Genomic DNA, 18,295 nt, shown 5'->3' on the forward strand with positions numbered 1-18,295 from the left:
TTGTATTAGGCGATTGTAAAAGTACAAATATATATGTAGTGACTGTTATTCTTGTGTATTTAAACGGGTATAAAATTCACACTGGGACCAAATTAGCATTAATCAAATTTGTTTCAACGTGAAATCGACCTTAATTTAACATGTAGCAAAGTCCCCTTAACCTTTTATCCACGTTATTTCAACGTTTAACCGATCACAGTTCAGTATGTAAAGACTTACCCTAAGCCCTCTTTACACAAGTATAGATTGAAATTGTTGAGCGAACACGTTTGTAAATCCTAATCCTGTCCATGTTATACCAGTGCAATGGAAAAGTAAGTTATCTATATAACCTGCTATACAAGATAACACAGTTATGCATCTAACAGTCTTTGATTTTCTCACATTTCCAGATATTTTTCTCATACTTTGACACAGATATATGGATAGCAGAGAAAGTTCTCTTTGAGAAAATGATATTTTGATTATTTTTTTCAGACTGTGTACTTTGATGCAGTTAGCTACAAATATATCTAAAATAGCTTGTCCATACTTGAACTTTTTATTTTTCAGTTCCACTGCCTGCAATGTGTTATATAGTTAAGTCCGTGACCATCTATAAACATTAGTTCAACAATAAGTCTGGACATCAACCAGTAATAAGACGCGATCTACTAAACTTAAATTATTCTGCGCGTGTAATTGTTGCACCATTCTCTGATATCTGAAGCGTCCTTTTTATTAAAATATTTACCATTCGCCCTAATTCTTTGTCCATTGAAACTTTTGACGTTCATATTTCGTATGAAACAGCAAAAGAAAAGGCGGCGAAAGTTACCTCATCGAGCTAAGTGATAACCGACCGCGTTTTGACGACGTCCCGTATAGTCGGGCTCGCGCGTCGGTCAGATCCATGCTGTTCGCTTTCAAAAGCCTATGCCATGAGAGAAAACCGTGTTCATCTCATATCTGGTCTGATCCATGCTGGACGCAAACGCACTATGTTGGTTTTCTCATGGCGTGGCTCAAATTATATATTGTTCCTCATTCTAAATTGTTTTACCTCCCATAAGATTCTAGCATAGGATAAAAGGTGGTCACATGGTGACCCCCTATAGATCTATTTCTGTGAGGGTCAATATAAGTAGATGTTCAAGTTGTTCTAGGTTAAATCTAACTGGTTGATTAAACAAATAAATCATGGGGTTAGTTAATGACCCTCCACGGAAGCATGAGGGGGTCAGTATGATAAATATGGGGACTCGGTGCTCCCGATTTTATACACTGACCCCACATATTTCCGTGGAGGGTCATCCCTTAAAAATCCAATAATTAATAATACAGGGCGTCCTCGCCGGGTACAACCCCACCACCCTACCTGATACCCATGTTTCATAAATAGATAGTGCAATTTATGTATAAAATGTATCGGCAATAGAGATAAACAATAGGGGTAGGCATAATAATAAACTTATGGAGTAAAAAGAAAATAGAATAGAACAGACAAAGTATGTTGGCACAAGATCCAGGTCGTTTAAGTATATACATGTATATATGATATATATGCTCCGTTATATCTACAGTAAATTATAACCACTATTCACAAGGTAGGCAGATATCAGCTTTACTAACATACTGTATGTAGATCTATATACATGTCGAGTTTGAAGTTTTAACTTATGGGTGATAAAAAGACTGAACGCGTAACGTTTGTTGATGTGAGAGAGGCTTATGAAAGGATTAAATCAGTGGTCAGTAAGACACCAGTTTTTCAGGATGAAGATTTCAATGAAAAATATGGACGTAACTTCTACTTCAAAGCTGAAAACATGCAGAAGACAGGTGCATTCAAAATCAGGGGTGCCCTAAATGCTGTGAGTAATTTCAGATGCCATGTTATATTTTTTCCACCAGCTAATAAGTTGTTGTTAATATTGTCATTGCTGGGTACATGGTTAAAGCAATTGTTCTATATTTTTATAAACAGTATTAAATTGTGAGTTTTTGAACTAACATGTATCCCACTTGTTTTTTTTTAAAAATAGATATTAGGAGCACGCCTTGTGAGTCCGTGCTATACATTTTTAGAAATAAAACCCAGCTGGCCTTTCACCTTGTTTTTATTTTGTTTTCAGGTCCTTAAACTGCGGGAAAAAGAGAAAGATATTAAAGGTCTGGTAAGCGAAAACACATTAATATGCGAGATACAATCTGATGCAGCCAACCAAGGTAGAATGATAAAGTTAATAAAACATTCACTGTTAAAAAGTACTAACATTGATTTTTGTACTTCAAACGCAATGGATGCTGCACATCGAGACATTTTTGATGATTCACCGTAAACAGCAAGACAAATGACAGATCAATATCTAAGCTCAGCCTACATTGCAAGGTAGTTAATGTCTCTATAAGAGCAAATGATCGATCTTTATTCTACATTTTTATCATGTTTAATTAGAGCTGTTACTTCAAGTTATTGAATGCCTCGGATACAAAAACACAATTCTGACTGATGCAGGTAACACACAGCAGTGGCAATCACGGCCGAGCAATGGCTTGGATTGCACGGCGATTTCATCTACCATGTGTTGTTGTATGTCCGACAACTGTTCCAGAAGCCAAACTTCAGGACATCAGGGATCTTGGAACTGAAATAGTGCCCTGTGAGCCGACGCCAGCCGATAGGTAAAACTCTCACTAAGCTGGTTTATTATGTAATAGTTATAGTATTGTGAGAGTGTGTTACCAGGATATATCAGAGCTAGGGTACATTCGAGTATTTTTCCTCTGCACATATCGTCGTGCCGGTAGGCCGAGACAGATATGTGAAAGAAAAATAACGAATGTACCCCTAGCTCTGATATAGCCTGGTAACCACACGAGCACTACATATTATAACTGTTTTACCGCATAGTTTATCATTAAAATATAATATTATTATTTTCATTTTACATTTGTTTATTATTATTATTACTATTTTGATCCCTTTCTTCTGCGCCTCGGCTGACGAAACACTAAAACTCTGTTTAGAAAATTTTTCCTCAGAATGATATAAAGTACTCCAACAAATTTCTGCCCTGTTTTAAATCTTATGCATTGCAATGGCCAGACATATTGTAACTTGTGTTTTGTTGTAAAAAAAAATCAAAGAAAAAGAAACATTTGAGAAATCTCAAATTTCATATATTTCATGTATTTCTGAATTGGCAATAACTATCAGTTTTTGAAATATTCTAGTTTATTATTCTTTAACTCTATAAATGTAGGTGTTATGGTACAATTCTTTCTCGTGAACTGTTAATTGGAGCTAAAATCATCTTTCTTTGAAAGGAAAAAATTTATACCCCTTGAGTAGGACCTCATCGAGAAAAAAGTGTTACGGGGGATAGATATCGAAACAGTTTTACTGTGCTGATATATATCCGAACACTTTTTTTCTTATGAAACTCCCATAGAGATATCCGTGTTGATATAAATCGCAACAGATTTGTAAGATATCACAATTTTGTAGTAATAAATGTGTGTTCCTATGTAAAACATGCTGCAAAGATCAAAGAAAATTGCCGCACTAATGCGATAATATATTTTGGCACGTTATTTTGTCAAATTGTAACCTTTGAGCATTTTTTGTTCGTGCCATACAAAGTTCTCGGTGTCAAGTAATTTTGTTAGGAACCACAACGGAAGTGAGTGATGTATCTCTTACTTCAGTGTATGACATGACTGCAACAAGTTAACTCTAGTACCGTCATTCCCCATCAGCATGCATAATGTATCCGTACTGGTCCGTGTTGATCGGGTCAATACGGATTATTTTCTTGTATTACAACTTAACACAAACTTAAAATGAGTCGATGTCGTGGTAAAGAAAAGTAGTTTTTGTTGCAAAAAATGTCAATAAACGTGTGTGTTCACAACGGCCCAGCAATAGACTACCTACCTGGGGTTTTCGCTACTGACCTGTGGCCTCATCTATCGGAGGGCTGTTATGAAAGTATTATTGATGTTATTATTTTGACATGTTTCATAAGATCATCCTTCATATTGTGTACTGCAATTCTTTTATTATTTAGTTTCTGAAATAGTAAGGTGTTGCGCTTTTTTTTTTGTTTCGAATAGATTAAGAAAAGTGGGTCAAGTACAGGAGGAACGTGGATACAAATACATATCAACATGTGATGATAACGATGTTATAGCTGGACAGGTCAGTGTTTTATCGTGATATTACGAGTTACGAATATTGACTTTTACTGTCGCATCTGTTACATAATATTAATACTATTCTTTCTTTATATGCGCCACCGCCATCCTTTCTTTTTTTGCTTCGTTCTTCAAAAACATAGTGAAAACATTTTAAAATTAAAACACTTTACCTGACTAAGTTTAGACTTTATTGCTTGGTAAAGAAGTTGATTTTCTGTATAAAATAGTCGACAAAAGAACGTTTTGATTTTTGTGTTTTTATGAGTGAAGAAATTGACCAAATTGAGAAAAATTCACTTCAGGTCCCTGTCAGACTGACATGCACAAGAAGGGCTAGATGGATACTTGCGGGAAGAATCAGTAACTGTGAATATTGTCAGCCTAAACTTGTACATTTTTTTTTCTAAAAATGATACAACAGTTGATTTCAATAACTATGATATCAAGTAGTACTTGAAAATGAGTGGAATTACGTTTCTTTACAGGGTACTATAGGCCTGGAACTTCTGGATCAAGTTCCTGACTTGGACGCCATACTGGTTCCGGTTAGTGGCGGGGGAATGGCCGCTGGAATATGTATTGCCGCAAAGAGCATTAAACAAGATACAAAAAGTAAATTTATACCAAGTTTATTAATCGAGGGGTCTATGTGGTTCTATAAAAACATGCACTTGGACCTCTTTACTCTTTAGCTCGCACCATGTGAAATAACATCGCAATGAAATGTCCCATTGAAAATTTATTCAATATTGTAGACTTATTATGAAAATAAAATATGTTTATGACGCTGAAACTTATTTTGTAACGCCCATTGATTTCACTTCGTTTTATACTATACCTGGTTGCGCTACCATAGTGCCTATTCACGTGTAGCGTAGCGCTCAAAGCCGCTCAATAAACCTGAGTTCGTTACACTGTGTAGTTTCTATCTAGTTGACTTGTCCGTCACAAAATCAGCATTTTAGCATTTCATAATTATCAGACGTCCTTTAGGCCTCTCTACCTCCTTCTCCATTCGCACAGCGCAAGGCATTTGCCTGGCCAGCTTCCAAGTTGCTTTGCGTGTGCCCCTACCTTTTGCCTTAATTTGTGTACAGATTGGTCAAGTACATCCTTTACGTAAGCAAAATCAATGAAATTTGGTTCAAAACCACAAGTAATGAACAACAGAAAAACTTTCTTCAACATGTGTAATTCAGTTATTCGCATTTCACGGGGTCGTGAATTCGATCCCCGAGGGAGGTGTATGTTCTCCTTGAAGTGATTTCGTCCTCCGCCTCTAATTAAAGTGGAGAAGTTGACAGATACTTGCGGAGAACAAATTACTCAATAAACTGTCTGCCTTTGCACGACTGAAAAACTGTTAAAAAAAGCGCTACACTATAACGCAATATAACACCTACAGGAGTTGATTGACTGATTTAGCATTTTATTGCACTTTAATAAAAAAAATGTGTACACGTTCGTAGTTGCGGGGGTGGCGGATCATTATCTAGATCTGCTTCTTAGTGTAAGCCTTTAACTTTCGGCGGACAAGTTATATTTGCTTAAGGTTATCCAATGGCCATCGTTCACTCAAATATTTTATCTTTAGGTTACTTACTTCAAATGTACAAAATCCTCGACAGATGTACTTAACTTTTCTAAAAATATAAATCATTTATGTGTATAAAGCTACAATCATAATTATATGCCATGCACTATTCTAATTATTGCGCGTTTCTTTTCAGTATTTATTGTGGAACCGGAGGGTAAAGACTTAGAGAAATGTCTAAAGGCAGGTATGTACAGATTAGTGATTTCCTACATTTCCTCTTTGATTCTTATATTCCGAAATAGTGGTTTCTTTTCTTTTACAAGAAAAACGTCATCTGTCATTCAATTCTAATGGTCTTCATCAGTGGTGTTAATGTTTCCTTCAACGATAATTGTTAATTCTACAGATACATTGTTTTCATTATATACATATCAATAGAAACCCATAATTCATGTTAGCATGTTTTTGGCCGAGAAAGTTCCCATTTTTCAAAATTTATTTTAAGTACTGCGTTATGGAAACTAAGAAATTCTGAGCTAAAATTCATCTAAAACTAACCTTATCAAAGCGAATGTTCTTGGACCTATTTTTTAAAAAGAAATTAATGTATCTAAAAATGCTTTTCACCAACCGTATTATAGTTTGTTGTTTAAGTAATATGGAGACTGTTCAGCATTTTATGATAGATGAAGACCCAATGTGCCAGCCAGGCATTATTTCACGTAAAGGCGGGCACCAGGCTAGAACAACCGACCTTTCATTAGGCAGTTGGTGACTTACACACGTGAATCAAACAGCGTTGAGAGGCATCGCACACAGATGTGAGTGACACATGAGTCGAAGTCAAAGCCGTTTTTCACTCAGACAAGAGCTCCCCAACACCTTGACCTAAGAGTATAATACTCTTTCACACTGGGTTGTATGGTGCAGAAGGGGAATTTCCGCGCCGAGGTAACTGTTAAGCGGTAAAGAGGCTCCTGCCGAGTAACCGCGTAAAACAGTACCCGAGAGCCGATATTCTCATCGCCTCCTACAACTATGACAGAATTTTTTTCTTGCATACTATTTCAAGAAATAATAATAAAATTAAAATCATCGAAAGGCTTTTTTTTAGAAAAATTTCTTATAGCACGTGTATAAACAAAGCGCGGGTAACCGAACGTCCGTAAACAAAATGACGTCATGACGTTTCAAAGACAAATAACAATGTTTAGTTCCGGTTTTGTTTTATCAGATGCAGCGTAACGTTATGAATTTTTGATAAAATAATGTTTTTTTAGTCGAGAAATATACTATCAGGACAAGAAGGAAAGGTTCAAGGTTATGTGAATTTTTAGGCCGTTGGGGGGGGGGGGGGGTTTGGTAAATATAAATTACTGCATAAATCTTCTACATATATGATAGTTCGCAATACGTCATTACAAACACGAGAGTCATCTTACATCCCGGGTGTAAGAACGGATTTTTCCAGCGCCGGTAAAAATACCGGAAATCCCCGCCTGGTATGCAAGAAATAGATTTATATACTGAATGAAGAACAATCCACTGGTTTAGTTTCTACATTTAGTACTTTTTTATATTTACTCACACAGAGATTTGTTTTTGTTCAGGTGAGCGGCTCTGGCCTAATCCTCCCAAATGTCTCGATACTGTCGCAGATGGTATGAGAATGCAGCAGCTGGGCTTCAAGACGTGGCCTATCGTACTTGAGCATGCAGAAAAACAAGTGTTCACTGTGGTAGGTTAAAGGTGTCCCATACCCATTTTATGTTTAGAAAAATTAACTTCACTAAATAATTTTAAATGTCATGGAGTAACAGTTCAAGAAGTTAAAGTGGTAGTAGTCATTTAAACTGCGTTTAGCTATACAAGTTTTGTATCAAGGCTGTACTAACTTAAACCTAATGCATACTACTGAATATTAATACACATAAACTTGTTAATTTTATGTTTGATTTACATAAACTATATGTAGTTATGTTCAAGTATGGAAATTAGGTTTAGTATACTTTAAACTTTAGCTTTACATGATATACTTACAGTTAGTAATAGTACATTTATTTAAGAAGAGAAATTTTACTACATTGATTTAAAAACAAATAAGAAAAATACCCTTAATTGTGACTGCATACAGTTCACTTGACGTCATTTCTACAGTAATGTAAATTATTACAGATTTTTTCAATTAAACTTTCATTTTTAATTAACAGGCTGACAAAGAAGCGATAGAAGGGATGAAATATGCATTCCAAAGTATGAAGGTATGTATCTGTTTTAAAACAAGCATTTTACCTAATATCAGGGGTTTTATGCAGATCTGAAAATAGAGTGATCCTAATGGCTTGACTGGAAGCCTGAAACTGCATTGAGGGGTTTGACATGACCACAATGCCTCGTAATTGAATCTTGAAACTGCGCCGGCGTTTACGATTTCGCCTAAATGTCTTGAAATTTAGATTAGAAACTGTACTTAAGTTTGTACCTTGCCCGTGGGCTTTAAATTAAAATCTGAAACTACACTGGAAGAGTTTTTCCAAGGCTCAAAGTTTTGATATTAAGAAACTGAATTATAGGGTTTCAGAAAATGGTCTATCTTAGGTGCTAGGTTTTAATTAATATACCACATTTTGAATCATGTCAACAAAAAGTACCTTTACAGCGCAAAAGTAATTCTCACTTTTGGTACCATCGCAGAAATATAAATCGCAAAAATTAAAATAACATACAGTTATGTATTTTGAAGTAACACCACAAAAATTTGCTTTTACAGAATAAATCACTTATACGGTATAATTATGGTCCACTTTAAAAATGTATCAATCTTATGGGCTTGAAATTTGTTGTATATATTCCAATGTATCTTATGATTCTAGAATAAGTGTACTTTAACTTGTTTATAATTAAGTTTGATCGATGCATGCCATTACAAAGCTGCAAGTGATGGTAGAAAGCTGACGGTGCCGACTCCAGGCCTAAACCAAGTGAACTTGACACCTTTCTTCAGCATACATTTTTTATCGTTTCATTTCCGTTTGCAACTTGACTAGTCCTTTACTTACTGTGCCTTTTTTGCTCGATTTCACTATTGTTGAGCCATCACCGGCCCAGCCATTGCTGCAGCTATGTCCACGTGACTAGAGAACTGATTCCCCGCTGAAAAAGATTTGGCGTCAATCTCCTTGGAGGAAATGTCGACATTTATAATTTACCATTTAGCGTTCAATAAATAAATAATAAATAATTATAGTCAATATGACTTATTTGTTTTAACAATGAAACTAGGTTTTGCATGACGATTAACTGAACATTACTTGCTGAAAAATATACATTGAAAACAGCGCTTTTAATATATGAATAGTCTTTTAACAGTACTTTGGGAGCAATACTTTATTGTCCATAATCTGAAGCTGCCTTCCGCCGCCCACATCAGTCCTCTCAGTGCTTTGATTATATGACTGGCAGTAAGTCGTATTTGCCTGTAATTGATCTCAACAAACAAAACAAAAACACTTATATTATATTAATGATAATAGATAAAGACGCAGAAAATGTATCCCCAGAAATAACATTCTCGCAACCTACAATACCTTTTAAGCTTACAATTATTTTGAAGAAAAATTATATATAACAAAAGTATCCATATAGATACCTAACTAATATGTTGGATACATACACAGTGCAGATAAAATCTTGACAAAGCATTCTGTTAGTTTTAGATTTTATTTTTTTTGCTATTTACACGACGAACACCAGAGATACATGCTTGCATAATTAGGACATTCACAAATTGATATATAATATTTTTAGGAAGTAATATCGCCACAAACTTTTAAAAATTACATATAATTTTAATGACAAATAATATGTACCAATATCGTAACAAGAAATATCTTTAAAAATGATGGTCGGCGAATTGTAATAAGGAAAGAAGTTTATGAATTTTTCATCTAACATTCATCTTTTCACATCAAACATTTTTCCAATTGCAAACTAAACACCGCACTTTAACAATTTAAATGGTTTCTCTTATAATTTTTCGCAAAGGTTCGTAGGGTTGCAATTTTGTTTCGTTTTATCTTAGACGAATAATTACAGCATTAATTTGGATGAAGATGCATGAACGGTCATGAGAAGAAGCCCATAAACGTAATTTATATTTTTAGCTACAGGTCTCTATCCCCATTTGTAACAAAATAGCAGGAGACCTTACGATATTGTTACACATCGAGTTTGATAAAAATCCATTACATTTTAGTGGTTAATGCGAAGAAAGGCTTATCTACTTTTAGCTATAGTGGTCCCTAATAGGGCCCAAGTTCCTATATAAATAAATTTGGAAGAGGACCTTATAATGATGCTCCAGACCAAGTATGACAAAGATCCACCAAGCTGTTCATGAAACGCTGTATAAAGGCATTTCTAGTTCTAGCTCTAGCAGCCCCTAAAAGGGGTCTAAAATAGGCCAACTGATCCCGCTTTAACAAATGCATATTCGCTATTCATGAATCTTTGGAAAATGACGTCACACCTATAAACAAGAGTGCAAGAATGTCACAATATACGCCCGTCACAGCAAATTTCTTTACTCTAGCACCTGTATTTGCAAATGGAATTTTAATTTTGTGGTAATTTTTGTAATAACTAAGTGTTTTGTTTTTCTTAGTCCACAAAAAAACTCCTTACCAGGTAGAGATACCTTAAAATACACCTAAAATTGGAAAGTAACATCTATGTTGTACCACAGAAAAGTGGTCTTGGTTTTTCCCTACGCTCAATTATAAAAAAGTTACAATATAAGTTATTTATAGTAACAACTAAGGGAAGTTAATCTTAAAAAAAAAAAAAAAAAAAAAAAAAAAAATCAAAAAAAAAAAAATGTAAGTCCTCACAAAAATCTTTACCAGGTAGAGACTGGTCAAAATACACCTCAAAATTGGATGTAGCATGCATGTTGTACTACAGAAAAGTGGTCTCGATTTTTCCCTACGACTAGTAATGAAAAACTTACAATATAAGCTATTTATAGTAACAACAAAGGGAAGTAATTCTAAAGAAGGGAACTGCACATGACACTTCGTCTCATGATGATGTATAATTGTGTCAAGTTACATCAAAATCCCTCCATGCATGAAGAAGAAATGCTTCGGACAAAGTCATTCTTGTATCTGACCTTTGGCCTCTAAGTGTGACCTTGACCTTAGACCTAGGGACCTGGTTCTTGCGCATGACACTACGTCTCGTGGTGGTGAACATTTGTGCCAAGTTATATCAAAATCCCTCTATGCATGAAGAAGAAATGCTCCGGACAAGGTTTTCATTCTTGTATCCTTTGACCTCTAAGTGTGACCTTGACCTTAGACCTAGAGACCTGGTTCTTGCGCATGACACTCCGCCTCATGGTGGTGAACATTTGTGCCAAGTTATATCAAAATCCCTCTATGCATGAAGAAGAAATGCTCCGGACAAAGTTTTCATTCTTGTATCCTTTGACCTCTAAGTGTGACCTTCACCTTAGACCTAGGGACCTGGTTCTTGCGCATGACACTCCTTCTCATGATGATGAACAATTGTGCCAACTTTCATCAAAATCCCTCTATGCATGAAGAAGATATGCTCCGGACAAAGTCATTCTTGAATTTGACCTTTGACCTCTAAGTGTGACCTTGACCTTAGACCTAGGGACCTGGTTCTTGCGCATGACACTCCGTCTCATGATGGTGAACAACTGTGCCAAGTTTCATCAAAATCCCTTCATGCATGTAGAAGATATGCTCCGGACAAGGTCTGTGGACGCCGCCCGCCCGCCCGCCAGGGGCGTTCCCATAATACGTCCCGTTTTTCAAACGGGCGTATAAAAAGTGAAGGTCAAGCAAAACATACAATGGTAATTATTTCAATATTTCTGTTTCATAAGCAAAGTTTGACCGTAGTCATATCACATAGATAAACTGTATGCAGCGTACCTTCATTTCAGTGTAATGAGATCCAGTCATTATATAGCATATACATAATAAAACAGATTTCAACTGAGTTCAATATTTGCATACCATACTAAAGAAAAATATTCCTATATAATAAATCAGTTAAATGATTCATAACAAATATGTCAAAACAAACAAGTACTCATTTTAATATGCAATCTGAATAAGTCACAAAAGCAAGAAACCTTTTCATATACAGACGAAAATTGAAACAAGGAAAATCTTTTCAAACTTCAAACTTTATTTTCCAACTTAGGTTTACATCAAGTAAACAACATAAGCATCATTTTCATAGTCATACAGTGGGTAACGGCGGCATATCATATTAACAAATTGCAGTTCAATGGAGAACGACAAACATAATATATATATAGCAGTCTGATAAATGTATGTGATACTACAAAGCATATCAAATGATGATAATATATGTGTTCTAGCAAAAAAAGCACTTCTCTACATAAAAGACTCTTATCACACCCTTATTAATGTGATACGCAGACCGTATTCAGCTCTTTCTTTAATTTGATATATGTTGGTATTTGAACAGGTTTTTATCATATTTATTAAACTTACTTATCATTTTGAGATATATCAATATTCTTGCTAAATATACTGAGCCAAAGTTAGCTTTAAAACTGTGAACAGCGTCGTTTAGGATCGAAAGAAGCGTGGTCATACGGTGATAATTACTTTACCGATGAATAATTGCTTCCGCATACAAAATGGCGCGTGGAGAAAGCGCCACTTCGGGTAAACGAGATCTCGTTTTTTTGTCACGGGAGGTTGGCGAGATTTGCTCTATAGGCTGAACACCACTAAATCCAGCTGTTCTTTATTTCATATATAATCTACTTACTTCCTAACGGTTTTTCGACATTTTCTAGCATATCAGATTTTCAGAGACTTATATTCCCATAAAGAACTAGATCGCTACTTTAGAAAAACAAAAAGAAAAGGGGGTGTCAACTTTTATATAGGAAAACTACAGTTCGTTAAATACAACCCGCTGAATTTACTACTTTTCGCTTCTTTCAATTTCTCTTTACTGGTCATTAAATTCTTACGCCGCCATTTTTACCTAGCATGCGATAGGAACATGTCGATTTCAATAGAATGTAATGTGATACATACTGAAACGCGGTAGGGTAAAAGTAAGCACGTTGCTGCCGAGAAAATGCACTAGGAAAGGAAAAAAGATCAGTACTATTTATATTGGACTACTTGTGATAGACCTGCGTAGGCTTACATTCTATTTAGTAGTGATCAGCCTATATGCCTTTCAAGTTGCCAATCTATTTATTTTTGTAGCTCTTTGGATAAATTATCTATAATGCGTTATTAAGCAGTTTGATTTGCAAACTGAAGTCACTTGGCATAGTTAACGAATTCGTTCTTAGACGGCGTTCGCCGAATAATGAAAGTCATACCAGTAAAAGTGGCCTTATATTTTGTCAGTAACAACCAAAGAAGTAGAAAATACACAGAATGGCAACTGGCTGTAATCTCGCGTGATCTTGTGTCAGAGCGTGAATTGGCGTTATCTTCGTAAAAACAAACATCGGCGTGCATGGAGTTACATGCAAAGGAGGAAAAGATATGTAAGGTTTTATATAACACTGTTTATAGTTTACATTCTAATAATATTATCAAGTCACCATGGATATCTTCTATTGAAAAATGTCTAGATGAATTATGATTATCTCAGTATTTTATAAATTAATCTGTAAATGACACTATTCACTTCAAATCTTTAGTGAAGTCAAGGTTGTATGATCAGTTTTTGCAGAATTGGAATAGCAATGTTTTTTTACTCTTCTAAATGTTTGACATACAGATTATTTAAGACAAACCATTGTTTTGATTGAAGAATACCTTGATTTACTTCCTAGTAATTTAGCTTTTATTTCGTGCAAATTTCGAACTATTAATCACAAATTGCCAATTGAAAAAGGGCGATATATGAATATTGAACAAAATCAGAGACTCTGTCATTTGTGTAATTCCAATTCTCTAGGGGATGAGTTTCATTACTTATTTGAATGTATTTTTTTTAATGATGACAGAAAGAAATACATTGCAGCTTATTACAGAATTCGCCCTAATGTTTACAAATTTGAGGAACTCATGAACAATAATAATAATAGACCAAAACTTACTAAACTAGCTTTATTTTGCAAAATTATTTTGGCTGCTTTTCGATAGATTCATCCTCCATGTAAAATTTCTTTTGATTTAGATAATTTAGTAACTGTAATATTAGGCAAAATATTTTCAAATCTGATACTTGTAACAATTAACTACATTATCTTATTATGTAAGAGCATACTGTTCATATGTTTATGTAACTGTTTCTTGACTGTTATATTTTGTTACTTGTGTTGTCATGATCACATGCATGTAATATGCCATGATCGAAATAAATTGAATTGAATTGAACAATTTGTACCTTTAAAACTACATTTAAAATACATGTTAGCGTCTAAAACAACATAAGTTTAATGTGAAATAGTCTTAACTTAAGACACAAAGTACACGTTTCTTGTCATCAAAAGAAGCGTGGTCATACGGTGATAATTAATTTATCGATGAATGATTGCTTTCGAATACAAAATGGCGCGCGGAGAAAGCGTTACTTCCAGTAAACGAGATCTCATTCAGTTATCACGGGACGTTGGCGAGATTTGCTCTATATGCCTTTCAAGTTGCCGATCTATTTATTTTTATAGCTCTTTGTAACAATTCATAAATGTTCAATTACTGTACTGGAATATGACCCAAGGGATAGAATCAAATCATAGCGTTTCATCTATACGGACTGAAGATTTGTTATAAATATTGAAAGCCCTTCCTAGCAAACCTTAAAAACATGGAGTTTGTGGCATTCCTATCTATTTTATACATCGCTGCACACAGAACATTTTTTACGTATCAGTACAGAATATAATATAATATGATATGATATGATATAAATTTGACCTTGAGTCGTACTGTTTCAACAATTTATGTAAACATTTATGTACAATTTTTTCAAAATACCTTATTGTGTAATGAAAATAATATGCTCCGGACATGAACTATCGCTTCCCATCCTATTATAAGAAGCTTATGCTTAAAGTACAACCCTGATTTTAAGCAAGAGAGCCCAAGGTCTTGCCTGAGTCACTGGATGTGGTGCACCACAAATCCTTGCACTATCGGTAACTAGTGGGACATTATTTGAAAGTGGAAGTCCGGGCTAGAAATTGCCGACGGACAGACAAAAGGATGGACGGCACCAAGCAAACCTTTATCCCAAAACTAGTCACGTGTAAATCATATACGAAGAAGGGACACAGTAAGGCATCTGAAATGCCTACAAGAATTGCATATGCCTGTATTCTTGACAGTCAACATCCGTCTTCAACAACTGCCTGTTGCACATACTATCAACCGTTAACGGCAGTCCTGTTTTTTTCGCTTAACGGTCAATACTTTTCAGAATAAACGTAGACCCCGGAAATTTTACACGGGTACTCCGAAAAGATACATTTGTTAAGCCAAATGGTTGAAGTTTTTATAAAAAGACATTTATGTACAGCCTTGGATTTTTCTTCGATTTTTTTCAGACCGAAGAAGTTGTTAGGGACTTTCTAAAACCATAATGATGGTTTTCAGACCAGACATTGTAAAGCAATAAGTAAGCAATACTCACTCTTATTAAAACTGTCATTTTTACTTGCAAGGACCGGCTTTAAATGATAAAACCAACCTACCCAGTTTCATTTGGCGATATTATTCGTTCATCGGGCGTCGGGATAGCTGGTTATCCAGTGTGGTTTACTTTCGTCATTTCTTATGGAACTGTAGACACATAAATATGCGGGTTAAAACATATTTCCTGTAGGTATCGAAATTTAGTTTTGACTTGGAGGAAGCATTGAGTTTTCAATTTGTGTACTTCTCCAGACAGAACTTGAAGAAAACTTGTTTTTTTCCCGTCAAAACGTAACGAAATTTGTAAGTTATTCCTAAATGTTTTTTTTTTATTATGTTTGATCAAATAGCTATAAAATAAAAATAAAATGTATCTTATCATTCTTTGGTTTGATAACAAATATCTTTCTTTTCATAAAAATGCTAAAATAGGTATATCTTTTAAAATTGTCACATATTAATTTTATTAACTAAAATACACTGTTTCCCCTTCTCACTAATTGATACACTTGACTTTCCGATAAACAATAGAATATCGATTTTCACAAGGTAGCAGATAAACCGAAATACGTAAATCCTGTGATCTTGCCTAAGGGAAACAATCCAAATATGCACGAATTGCCAGGTAATCAAGGGAGGCTACAATGTAATATTGGCTATGAAAGCTGGCAATGTAAGCCAGCTCAAAAATCGAAACTAAATTTTTCAACTAGCTAAATTTCCAGCTGTCTTTGAATTTCAAAGACACGGCTACTTAACCACCACTAAAAAGTGGCGCTAAGGAAAAGGAGTTGTCAAGATTTCCGTGGTGTAGCCATCGACGGTTTCAAATTGTAAAACAGGTAAGTATTTTTTATTTCGATTTATATTTTAATTGATCTTGAGCTTATTACAAAATTCGAAGAATGTAACAGGTTGACTGTAATTTCGTTAAAATAATATGTAAATTGAGGTGTAAAAAGCTTTTCTTCTCCTTCGAACGTTTGCAAATTTTGGTATTATGTTGGTATTTCAACTACATTGCGATGAATATACACACTATAAGACTATCATGCATGTATGGTCTTAATGTATATGATACTTTCAAATGCAAACATTAGAATTAATGAAATCTCCTTTAAAAGAAATATGCCAGCATTTTTTAAATGTGGTGGCGCTATTGCTTCAGTGATAAACTGCTGTAGCGGTGCTCTGGAGAATACTTAGTGATAAATGTCTGACTAGAAACAAAAATAGAGGATTTGTTTGCTTCAGTGTAAAATCGAAATACATTTCATTGAGTGAACAGCATATGCAATATTTTTACGAGTGGCGCAGCGTGTAGTGAAAATGTAATTTATGTGTTCATGAGTGAAACATGTTACAGGTAAAACAAACACATTTTCTTTTTATTTTATGATTTTAATAATTTTAACCAAGTTATGTATACACATTTTACCCGCGCAACATTACGCGCATTGCGTCATGATGTCAGTGTCGTGATATCACGATATCTATGTTGAAAAATTGTCAAATTCACGATTCCTTTTACATTTAATTAATGTGGAGCGTATTACGTTATATTTGTGAAGTTATTTAGGCCTATATACATAAATATAATTTGCAAGGAATTTACGATTACTTATAATTCATATTCCATAGCATTAAAGTGTAGTTCCGTAACAGTGAAAAATAAAAATGATATTTAAACTGTTTGAAACAGTGAAAATCAATTTTATTGCACTGATATATACCAGCATTTCACTGAAAAGCATAAAATAAGTAGGTTTATTCATGAGAAATATATGCTTTCAGGGATTGTCATTTACCTTACTTATTTTTATGTCTTAAAAGTTATTTTAGAATTAAGGGAAGCATGTGTGCGAACAATTAGTGAACGAATGATTTTTGAATCACACATTTTTTATATATTCCAGTATCATTGTGATAAGTTCTGCATATACTGTTTATCCATGATTGCAGATGGGGATTTCAAGCGGATAAGGAAAATGGGCCTCTCCTTACAACCGAAAGAAGAACAAGACTTTTTTCACCTAAAAGGAGTCCAGTAAACACAAGTACACCATGGAAGGCGTTCTACAACAAGAAAACAGACTCTATAAAAAATATCGCCATGTAAAATGACTGTGTTCACCGATCATAAAGATGTTTCATAAAAAATGACATCCGTGACTTTTAAAACAGAGTACAACGTTGACAAGTCATTCACTACCAAATCAAGAAACACTTCCTTCATGATATCAGACTGTTCACCGTGGACTGTTCTAATGTCTATGAAGAAATACCCGAAAATGCTAGTAATGGAGGAGTGCGACACCTTATTGCATTAGTTTGGTCCACACGGAGACTCTGCTATTAATCATGCAGATAAGCCGACATATCTTTTATTTTCAACATAGAGAAATATGAGGAGGCAACTATTTCAGAAGTATTAGAAATTGTTCTTAAAATATTTGATATTGAAGAAGACGCTAAAAGGAACACATATAAACAAACAAAAATATATATATTTTTAAATGTAAATCATTTCTGAGTTAAGTCGCGGTCGGAATGATAACTCTTGGTAATGTTGCATGTATGCAGTTTCCTCGGTGTAATAAAATGATTCAATGCAGATGACGCGACAAGATAGATATGTATAATGACACATTTCTTTAAGAAACGAGTGGTTACACGAAATCTGGTGGACACTTTAATGTTAAGTTGAAATAAATATGTCTGGAAGTTATTCAGTTTCAAAAGAAGAGTTGATGTTAACAAAAATTACAACAAAATAGGCAAGCAAATTACATCAGTTACTGTTAAACCAGTCTGCATATAGGAAATATCACTCCTGTGAATCTGCGCTGCTTCAGTTGGTTAATGATCTTCTTAGTGGTATGGAGAAACAGGAAGTCACAGC

The 18,295-nt window shown here is 34.6% G+C and overlaps 1 protein-coding gene across 1 annotated transcript; it reads left to right on the forward strand.

Moving 5' to 3' along the window:
* Window positions 1-1,482: 1,482 nt before the first annotated feature.
* Window positions 1,483-17,512, forward strand: LOC123534209 (probable serine racemase). The gene is made up of 10 exons (XM_053520601.1): window positions 1,483-1,853; window positions 2,115-2,156; window positions 2,498-2,664; window positions 4,099-4,183; window positions 4,668-4,794; window positions 5,913-5,963; window positions 7,330-7,457; window positions 7,930-7,980; window positions 8,490-8,506; window positions 17,356-17,512. Exons 1-10 carry the CDS (start codon window positions 1,659-1,661, stop codon window positions 17,510-17,512), a joined length of 1,020 nt encoding a protein of 339 aa, XP_053376576.1. The 5' UTR covers window positions 1,483-1,658.
* The last annotated feature ends 783 nt before the right edge of the window (window positions 17,513-18,295 follow it).

This window comes from Mercenaria mercenaria, chromosome 12, assembly GCF_021730395.1.
Source record: "Mercenaria mercenaria strain notata chromosome 12, MADL_Memer_1, whole genome shotgun sequence".
NCBI classification, from domain to species: Eukaryota; Metazoa; Mollusca; class Bivalvia; order Venerida; family Veneridae; genus Mercenaria; species Mercenaria mercenaria.

Bases quoted from the DNA above. Each gene is read 5' to 3' on its own strand.
- LOC123534209 (XM_053520601.1), top strand. From the start codon at position 1,659: ATGGGTGATAAAAAGACTGAACGCGTAACGTTTGTTGATGTGAGAGAG. The intron at 4,795-5,912 runs GTAAATTTATAC...GTTTCTTTTCAG, and splicing joins CATTAAACAAGATACAAAAA to TATTTATTGTGGAACCGGAG. The intron at 7,458-7,929 runs GTAGGTTAAAGG...TTTAATTAACAG, and splicing joins AAAAACAAGTGTTCACTGTG to GCTGACAAAGAAGCGATAGA.